The following is a 10,735-nucleotide window of genomic DNA, read 5'->3' as shown; positions in this document are numbered from 1 at the left end:
ATGCTCCCTGGTAGGAACAGGTTTTCAGCTCCAGTAGTAACATCTGAAGGTCCGTTCCCACTGGGACCTTTCCCTAGGCACATCTGGATCCACAACAACACGCCCCAGGATAGCTTGGACGAAGCCTGCCATGAGATCTGGAAACGCGTTCAACGGCTCTCTGAAGAGCTGCAGCCCCCATCGCTGGTGCCACCGCTGCAGCGTGCTCTCTGCTCAGACCTGTCAGGAACCCTTCGAATAGACAGCATCAACTCCCAGAGCAAGTAAGTGATCTTTAAGTGTTGTCCAAGCTCTAGGGAAAAAGGCTGCTGCTTTCCTTTTCACACCTTTCCAACCTAGACTTTTGCAACCTGTTGAAAGCCTGGGTACATCGACTGCTGTCTGACAGCCTCCTAATGAGGCAAATTATTCCCACTTTTTCCACTATAACCAATGTTCTTTGGAAAAAGTGTGTCCCGTGAAATTTGACTACTTCAAATTCTGAAGCACCATAAGCAGCTGCTGCATTTGCTTCCCCACAACATTTAAAGAAAAACAACCACACACACATCAAAATATTTACAGGAAGAAGTGAAAGCAGCATTCAAAGGAGCAAAATCGAAAATTAAAGTGTTATAAGGAAGCTACTGTAAACAGCTGATCTTTACAAAGAAAAGCTGAATTTAGCAGAGAAAAAATTATGCCAAATCATGTTTCACAGGACAAATAATGGTAAGAGAGGGAAGTATGCTCTTCAGATTAATAGGATAATATGTACTGTATGTTCCTGAAACAGAAAAAATAAAAGTTTATACATCCAGCTAAAAATCAGCAAGCATCAGCACACATCCAGTTCCTAAAGTCCAAACAAAACATCGTGTAAACCTGGCCCATCTTGCTTGGTACATGAAAGAGTGTAAACAGTTATTTCATCTTTAAAAAAAGGATAACTTCACAGGTGAGGAAACAGATAGTTTTACAGATGAAGACATGGAGGCACAGAAGGGGAAGTACCTAACACTATGTCAGGTAGAAACCTAGGAATTACATCTTGGAGTCCTGGCTCCTTTCCTTTCTCTTCCATGTCCTAAATAAGCCAAAAATCTTAAGACTTTCCAGAATAAATACAGAAAGAGGGAAACCGCGTAAATCAAGAATAACCAGTGAAGCCCATGGAGTTGCCTGTAGTGGTACGTTAAATTACACAGCTGAAATATCTTTACAATTAGCACACACTCAGCCAGCCACATATTTTGGTCCTGCCAGTTGCTAAGAAGTCTTAGGAAAGAAGGCATTATACAAACCAGTCAAGAACTATGAACTACTAACAATCTTAATTGTATTCTTTAATAACACATTTTACTCTTAAAGGAATATAGATCTGATCTTTAGCAACATCTACTGCAGCAAGGCCAGCCTAACCAACATGACTTCCAGCCCACTGTCGTGGTTGAACCCCGGTCGGTACCTGAGCACCACACAGCCACTCGCTCACACCTCCCCCCCTCGCCATGGGATGGGGGAGAGAATCCGGGAAAAAAGTAAACCCCATGGGTTGAGATAAAGACAGTTTAATAGGACAAAAAGGGAAGAGAAAATAATGATAAGAGAATATACAAAACAAGTGATGCACAATGCAATTGCTTACCACCTGCTGACCAGCCCGTCCCCAAGCAGCGATCACTGCCCCTTGGCCAACTCCTCCCAGTTTCTATACTGGGCACGATGCCATATGGTACAGAATAGCCCTTGGGCCAGTCTGGGCCAGCTGTCCTGGCTGTGCCCCCTCCCAGCTCCTTGTGCACTGGGCAGAGCAGGGGAAGCTGAAAAGCCCTTGACCAGTATAAACACTACTTAGCAACAACCAAAACATCAGTGTGTTATCACATTATTCTCATCCTAAATCCAAAACACAGCACTATACCAGCTACTAGGAAGAAAATTAACTCTATCCCAGCCAAAACCAGGACACCCACACAACCTGCAATTACCCTGAAGCTAGTGCAACAGGCAGAGACAGCAGATCAAAATGGTTTTCGTTTTGGTACTTTACTGTGAGGTTGTGAACTTTAGGACCCCTGCGATGAAGGCAGCGGCCAAGACACAACCACAAGGACCTGAGACAAGCTCAGCAACTTCAGTTTAGGTGAAATTAAAAAGACAGCAAAGGCCGGTGGCTGCAGTACTGTCCTTGGGTTCAGAATAATGATTCTCTACTCACTGTTCATCTACTGATCTGCTGAGTTACCTTTGGCAACTCATCCAGCCACTTTTCTCAGCAACGTTTTCCTGCAATTAGCTGGCAGGCTCTTCAGGATAGAAGTACCCTCTACACACGTGCTCGTACAGCAGAGTACATTGATCATCAGTTGCTCAAAGACCCCAGAGTCATTGAACCTTCCAACAACAGCCAAACTGAAGTGCTAAAACCAAATTACTGTACAGAGCTCAATGAACTGCTTTAAAATGGAAGGAATTCAAGTGAGACAGCCCTAGGTCAGGTTTCCACCTTTGAGGTAGAAGCTTCCGTACCCTACCTTGCCTACCTCTATTACTCCTGAAAGACTTATAGAAAGACAGATTAAGAAAAATCTTTCAGTATATAGCAACTGTCAATAAAGGTGTTACCCAATTCATCAGCTGCAATAGCTTCAGGGGCCAAAGATTATACCACATGACCTTGCTCAACTTAGCAATCCTTAATTATTTTAAAATATTGACTTATGCAAATTGCTAGTATGCTCATTTTAAAATGTATCTGGAATCTTTTAAACAAACAACAACAAGTTTCACCTTCCTAGTTTTGTTCTGGAGCATTTGGATACAGAAGAGCAAGTTATCAAGAACACCCAGAGCAGGTGGTGACAGGAGGAACCTCTTTTGTTGAGGATGTCACTGTTTACCAATATAAAGGAGCTTATATCTTCCATGAGAAGAGGACAAAGCTTCACAGGCAAGCATCAGAGCTAGGAACGTGACATGCTGCATTCACATCTTCAAACATATTCAAGCACAGGACTCGAATAACCTAATGTGTAAGTCCAAGAGAGACAAGAAGCATAGTTGCCACCTCAACTCTAAGTCTTTCAAACTACCGTCAGGGCACAAATGCCAACAGGTTGTGCAAAGCAGTAACGGGTGACCCAAAGAATACAAGATTTGAGTAAGAAGTACCAGATTTGAGTAAGAAGTACCAGATTTGAGTAAGAAGTACCAGATTTGAGTAAGAAGTACCAGATTTGAGTAAGAAGTACCAGAATCAGGGCTGCAGCCTGTGAAGCTGTCAGAGACCAGAATCCCACTGAAAGACGGGGTGAAAAGTTGTATGAAATAAGCTGTACTCAGAAATAGCCTAACAATTTTCTATTTTCATATCCACAGTATAAATCTGTTGAGGTTTTTGTTGAAGAGAATATCTATATTCTTTAAAAATAGGGAGAAAGCAGCATCCTAATAATTACAGTGATCCTATGATTAGAGATAATTAGATACATTTACAATTTAGAATTTCCTAATTTTAGCTGTTTATGAACCATATATGTATCTATATAGTGCGTGCACAGAGCATCAGTCTTTCCCTCAAGCTAAGAAGAGTAAATTGATAATACATTAAGTTATTGAACATACTTGGATGTGAAAGAGCAAACTGGAATTTAAATTGGTGTTTTGAGTAGGTAACCACAATAGGCACTAATCGGTATTTTGAGCAGATAACCATTATAAGCACTTTGGTGTGCCTTAAAAGAACACAAAATTGTTCAGCTTTGACAGCAGTCCCACTGTAAGGTCCCAGAGGACTTTGGGGGGTATAAAGGTGCTTTGTGATGCACCCTACAGATTAAACCATCTGACAGCCTTATCTCCCTATATGAAAGATGGTTAATGAGCTACAAATACTACAACACCCAGCCCTGTTAAAGCCTTACAGGTGATAACCGAATTGTGATGACAAGTAAGTCCAAGGGAACTCAGGCCCTCACCCTGCACAGGTTTAAGGATTCACTGAGCCCTGAAGGTTCAAACCATGCAAAGCTGGAGCCTGGAGAACAAATCTCTCCCATTAGAGACACCTGGATACAAGGCATACAAGCCAGAAAACTCTTTTCAGGTCCAGAATCACAGGGTTAAATCTTTGACAGATGACATGAAAACCACCACAGGGCTTAGCTGTGTAACTGAGTGAGGCTTCTCCACTTTACAAACTGTGGCAAGGGTAACTTCAATAATGATCACCAACTGCTCTAATACTATGGCACAGGGAGCCGTTTAGTTCTTCCTCATGGCAAGTGTAACCCAGCTCAAAGCATGTTTAACTCATTCACACCCATTGCCAGCAAAGAATCATCTTGTTTGACACAAAACTTAGACTTTGTTTACAATCAAAATATATTTTGACCCACAAATATTTTTAAGCATATATTCTATAATCATTCTCTGCACACCTATAATGCTGTCATCCAACTTCGCTTCACTTATTCTTGGATAGATGCATTAACTAAGTTAATTCCCCCCCTTACATAGAACACTAATGAGATAGAAATGCAAGGTTTAGGAGGAGCCAAGAAAAGTAGCTCAATTTTAAGTCAAGCCTCCTTTAACAGCAGCTATATTCCACTTTCTTACAGCGACTACTTGCTAGACGAACCAGAGGGACTCCAAAGTATATACAGAGCAATGATTGGAAACAGAGAAAGGGAGATGAAATTAAGAGCTCTTTGTGACACTCAGCTTTCTGCTAAATCCGTTATCACCAGCCTTCTGTGTTCAGCAAAACCCCACAAGAATCCCAAGGGGCTGGAGGATGGCAGCATGACAGGCACCCACAGCACGGAGGGCAGCAAGCTGGAGGTGCCATTTCTGCTGAAAGACACAGACGCTGCCAAAGGTGCAGGCAGTCAGGTAACGGCCGAGGAGACAAAGGCAGTGAAGGAGTTTGTACAGAACAGCATGTTCAGCTCTGCCAAGAGTAGTATAGCTGTGTCATCAACAGCAGCAGAAAGTCAAGCCACAGGACAGAAGCAGCAGCTCCCACCATTTGCCAAGATTTGCTCCAAAACCGATTCTGATGCAGTCACAAAGAATCCAGGTATGGATCTGGGCACGGTCCTTGAACATCAGCTGGGACTCATGGGAAAACCAAGACATAAACCAGAAGCTGTTGAAAAGCTGATGGCAGGAGCTGGGCAGGCATCACCGCAACATTTGCTCTATGGTGATGTCCTTTCCAAGCTTTGTGTAAGAGACTGAAAACTACTGAACTAATCTTTTCCATTCAAGAATTCTCAGTTTATACTAGGATGCTGGTATGCCTCTCCCCTCTAACGAGCACCTATCCAATGTCCTTCTCGGATGTTGAAATAGAGGAGATTCACGAATCTCCATGGTTATGCCCTTCTTGAATTTGGTCGGTATTTTATAGAAGCTAGTTTTTTTTTTTCAGTTTGGGGTTGAGTTTCTTGGGTTGTTGGGTTTTTTGTTAGTTTGTGGTTTTGGTTTTTGGGTTTGGGGGCGGTACGTTGGTAATGTCATGATTTTTGGGTTCCCAGTGTGAGACATTTAAAAGATCCCAATTTCCACAGAGTATTGATAACTACATTCCTTGAAGCATCTTAGAATAGACAAAAACAATGGTGCATGGGCAGATCTACTCTTTAAGCTCCTGGACTAGATTTATCAGTCTGGAGACTTACGACACAATCAACTTATTCTCTGCTGTAATTTCCTTATCTCGGAGAGTTTTGAACTTTGGGCAAAGGTTCTTGTTCTATTCTTACAATTTCATTCGTTCTTATGGCTCAGGCAATTAGCTTTATTCCAGGTCCTGTGGGTCAGAGTCTGATGGCCCTACAAGTGAATCTGAACTGCTAATTGCCAAGTTTGGGTCTCTGTGTTACAGAACTATGGCCTGCAAAAGTAACAGATATCTGAGACAGAATTTGCTTACAGGCAAAGCATGTTCTCTTAATTGCAAGTGTTCCACAGATTAATGAAGAAAATGCATGTTTATTAATATCTTTAACCTTGTTTTGTTTTACAGTAACTACTGCAACATCAGATAAAAAAAATGTTAAATACAATGCAAGTACTTCAGGCTTTTCTACTACTTCAACAACCACAGCATTACATCAGCCAGTGTGGCAGAGTCTGAGCTTCCCTCCACTTCCCATCTTTCCCAACCACTCAAACTTCCCACAGTTTCAGGTAACGTAAACTAGACCCACATTTTCTGAAAAGATAGAACACTCCCAGGCCTATTTTGACAGACTCAGGGCACTACCTGCTGCTATTTTGACAGCTGCTTTCCGATTTTTAGGGTACAGTAAGAAATCAGACTGCTGTCCTTCTACAGGAAGTTACATTAAGTGCTTTTGGGTCATAAACAAAGCTTTAATAGCACATGTAATGCAGTCCTGAGATGGCTGTGATGATATCAAAGGATGATGTATTATTGACACAGATACTGAATGTTGACCTCCCTCAGCCTTCATTAGTTTCCATTTTTACCCTGTATTCACAAATTTCCACCCTGTATTTACAAATATTTCAACCCTGTATTTACAAATATTTCATGTGATTGCCCTGTTTACAGACTGGGATACTGCTTTCTTAGTCTAGTGAAACAGGACCTCATATCAAAGTAAAAAAGCCAACTAAGATTAGGAAGAAGCTCAATGCTCAAGTTGAAAGAAAGAAGAGAATGAATACCTGTAGCCATGGCTTTCTATGGGCTATGCTCCCCTAGTTCCCTTTGATTCTGCTAAAAAAAAAAAGGCAACCCACTAAAACCACACCAGAAACAGAGCTATGGTTCTCTAGCAGGACGCAGTTCATCCTGCAAGCTGACAAAAGTTGTCACCAGCCTGTTATAAAGGACAGAGGATAGAAACTCATGACCCAGAGCACACATGCTTTGCCAGACTGAGCTCCCTTGGAAGCTTACAGTCCAAGAATTTCCACTTTTTCTATTAAGTCAATGATTAGTTAGCACAACAGATACCTACTTAGCATAAGACGAGCACACAGCCCATCCGCCTCTAAGCGGTCAACAGGGAACTGAATTTTTCCCCAGGCAGAACGGAGCTACAGAGTGGAAAGCAGGCTCCTAGTCAAAGAGAAGACTTTTGCCCAAAGCTAAGAAATACACTTATCACAACCTGATTTCTTTGAGCATAACATTCCCCTAAAAAGCTTACACAAAAGTAATTAATGGACCAACTAAGACTGTTTTAAAAATCATGCCTTGTATATGCTTAACAGGGTCCATATCATCAGACAGCAAGGATCCCGTATCAGCAAGCTCTGCACCCTTCCTTTGGATGCTATTCAAGACAGGTGTGTTTAAATGGTTATGAATATGCTTTAATTTGCAGAACACAGATGCTAAGCACAATAGATTAGTCAGAGCAGTTTGTCATGTGCCAAAATTGACATTGGTGCCATCGCAAAAATAGATTTGGGGACAAGATGCTGAACTGGTACAAGTTAATACAGTCTGCTGGAGCACTATGGGCTCCAAATAGCTCAAGAGATTGCCTTGAGCCTCTAACTGAACACATTTATTGCTTATGCTCTAGTTTTGTATAAAATTAGGAGAGACCACTGTGTGCATCTGAAAAAAATATTTTTGACAACTCCAGTTTCCATTTATGGGGTTACTGCCTTGTCAGTATTCCTGTCCCACCTTTTTTTTTTTGTTTGTTTTCCTTCTTCTTCTTCCTCCCCAGGTAGCTCCATACAGCCCACGGCAGATCTTCCAGCCACCTTACACTCCCATGTTGAACTACATCACTCTGGTTCAGCCTGGTTATCCATACCAGCAGAGGACCCCACCTACACTATCCAGCAACATCCAGGATCTGTCACCAGTGGCAGGCGATGGGATCCAGTATCCGTTTTCTCCTTCCTATGGGTATGGCCATGCAGATTTGCTTTCTATTTTTCCAGTACTTTAGGGAAGAGTTTGTTAGTTGCTGTAAACCTGCACAGAGCTAAAGATTTAATCGGCAATTGGGTTTCCCGGTTACATTCTCACCAAATTCCAAATCTGAACAAAAGACAAGATTTACTATAAGGTCTAAATTCTAAAATAATTTTGATACAAAACCAGAGTAATTAATTTTGGGTGAGCGAAGCTCAAACACTGTGCTATAGGAGACGCCACCTACAACTTCCAATCAATATTATGGATAAAAAGTATAAACACTAACTTGACAAAAAGGAAATGCTTCAACATGATAGAAACCAAAAATATTTTGACACTGTCAGAATGAAATTAAAGGATTCATTTTGATACCTTTCTGTTAAAAACTGTAGTTAAAATCAACATATTCCAAGGGTAAAATAATCTCCAGAGATTTAAGTTCTATATATCATCTTCTGTTAAATGCGTATGGGATAGACAGGAATAGCACATACTTCCCTCCAGATCACCTTCCCAGAAACCATATTACACATTAAAAAAAAAGCAGATAAATGCTTCTAAGAGCTCCATTATTAGGAAGAAAGAGGTAATTTGGAAGTTAGATGTAATCTCCTGAAGCTTGACTAAATTTCATTTTCTGTTTTAGGTTTAGTTCTACACCTGGAGGAGCTATGACAACTAACCTCAACTACTTTTCCAGTGAGAACTATGTAAAATTTTAAGCGAACCCAGTTTTCCTATTCTAGTATTCAGAGAAAAACCTCCTATCTATTGTAAGTCATAGGGTCCTATAAGGATTTCACGTTTTCCCCAAAGTGAACATGTCCATCTAGAATAATCCCCTATGATTTATACAGTAAGAAACAGTTGCAAGACAATTCATCTGAAATAATTTTTTTTTTTTAGGATGACAGACTAAGGGGCTTTTTTTTGTTTTGGAAGATGGAGACAAATAATAAAAATGTTTTATTTATGACAAATGCCTGAGCTGCGTAGAATTGAGTGTTGGTGCAATAAAGATGGTTGACAGAAAAGAGTCTTGGCCACAAATTTCAGAGATAACAACTTTAGCTGTATATTCAAAGTGAGATTAACACAAATACATTCAATAGCTGGGTGGTACAGCTCCATGCGTGACATGTTCCTGGTTTATTACCTCAAACTCTAATGCTAATCCAGATGGTAATCTGACTTTTACTATTAAAGAAGATCAAGCCATAAAGCTTGTATGGAGAATCCTGTTTAACTATATTGCCTTGGTTATTTAACTCAGGAGTTTCACGGCTCTAACTTTTGACAATGAACCTTTGCCCCTGCAAAATAGCTTCTGCTTCCTCTGGAGCCTGCACCACTACTGCAAAGCCAGAGCAGCAAGGCTTCCTCTAGACAGTGACTACGGCTCGCTGTCTGCTGTATTTCAGCCGGTTTGCTGGGTCAGAAGTAGAAGAGTGATTACATGGGATTCTACAGCCTGCGTGATACGTGTCAGAACAAATTACTACAAAAGTCTCTCCCAGCCTTAAAACTAGTGAATAAGGTCTCAGTCACAAAGATCTGACAGTTTGCAATCATCCAGCCCTATACCCACTAGTATGCAACTCAGCCTGCTCTTAAATTCAAGGAGACGGTATTTATACTTTGCTTAAGAAGGATATTGCACCCATACAAGTCAAGATGTGAAATTAACTCTTTACACTGCTTAACAAAAGCCTGGGTATTTTGCAAATAGTTACAGGTCCTACAAGACGTACAGCACCATTCATTCCTGGAGGAGGCAATAGGACCAAATATGCTTAACCTCTGTAGGCAAAGCACTTTGTAAGAGGACAGACTTCCACAGTGGCTCATAATTCGAACAAAAGACGGAGCATCCTTCCATTCACTGAGCTTTAGACTTAGCCCCAGCCACGCGAACACCAGATTTTTTTTTTTTTGTCTCCTCCCTGTAAGTAAAACGAATCTTGTAACTTTAAAAAATTTAGCTCTTCCTTCCCTTTAATCTTGTTTAATGTAAGTAGTACAACTTAGTTGTGTAGACTTAGCTGAAGCTAGTAAAGAATTCACATAGAGTATGTTTACTCTTGTAAGGTTGATAAACAATCTTACAGTGATCCTTCAGGTGACATTTTGCACATTATAAGTAGTTTATGCCTCTTCTCACCGTTCCTCTTTCCACACTGCATCAACATCTATTTTGGGTTACCCAGATGGCTGAGGTGATCTAGGACAATTTATAATGAGAAATTCATGCTTTGGCAAGATGTGCCCACTAGCCCTTTTTTCTTCACATACCACTGTAGGCCAAAATTTCAGCTAAGATAAATTAGATGAGCAATTAGGAATCTCTAGTGTTTCCACAAAGCATCAACATTCTTCACTCTCCTTGCCTTGTGGGTAAGGTGACAGGTAGATAACATAACACAACCAGAAAGACTGTTAAAGTAATACCAAGGCAGCCAGGAGAAATCAAAGCCAAAGCCCATATATTGCTTACAAACTCCCACCAGCGTCAGCAACAACAATCTTACAGTTCCAATGCACCTCATAACCAAAAAGGCTAGAAGAGGGGACACACTAGTACAGACAACACTTTTGTCATTTTACCGACACTTCATTTGTTAGTGACAAGCAACCTGAACCAGATATATCACTATCACACCGCAGCTCAGGCTAGATATCTGTGTGATCCCTTCAGGGAACTGAAGATTAGCCAATATACAAAAATGAGCTACCTCCAGGGTCACATGAGGAATGAAGCTATAGGGTCATTAAGGCACAAGTGGTCTAAACCACAGCTGTATCCCTCAGTCAGTTAACACTAGCGCACTAAGGCAG

The 10,735-nt window shown here is 41.0% G+C and overlaps 1 protein-coding gene across 1 annotated transcript; it reads left to right on the top strand.

Annotated features, from left to right (window-relative positions):
* LOC309598804 (uncharacterized protein C1orf94) lies at positions 1 to 8,622 on the top strand (the record flags this gene model as incomplete). The annotated part of the gene is made up of 6 exons (XM_082329748.1): positions 1 to 263; positions 4,605 to 5,065; positions 6,017 to 6,180; positions 7,237 to 7,311; positions 7,704 to 7,888; positions 8,547 to 8,622. The coding sequence occupies 6 exons, from the start codon at positions 1 to 3 to the stop codon at positions 8,620 to 8,622; spliced, it is 1,224 nt and encodes a 407-aa protein (XP_082185874.1).
* Positions 8,623 to 10,735: the final 2,113 nt, after the last annotated feature.

Source organism: Platalea leucorodia (genome assembly GCF_965183815.1).
Source record: "Platalea leucorodia genome assembly, chromosome: 18".
NCBI classification, from domain to species: Eukaryota; Metazoa; Chordata; class Aves; order Pelecaniformes; family Threskiornithidae; genus Platalea; species Platalea leucorodia.
The sequence above is the reverse complement of the archived record's forward strand: the minus strand, read 5'-3'. Positions and strand labels throughout refer to the sequence as shown.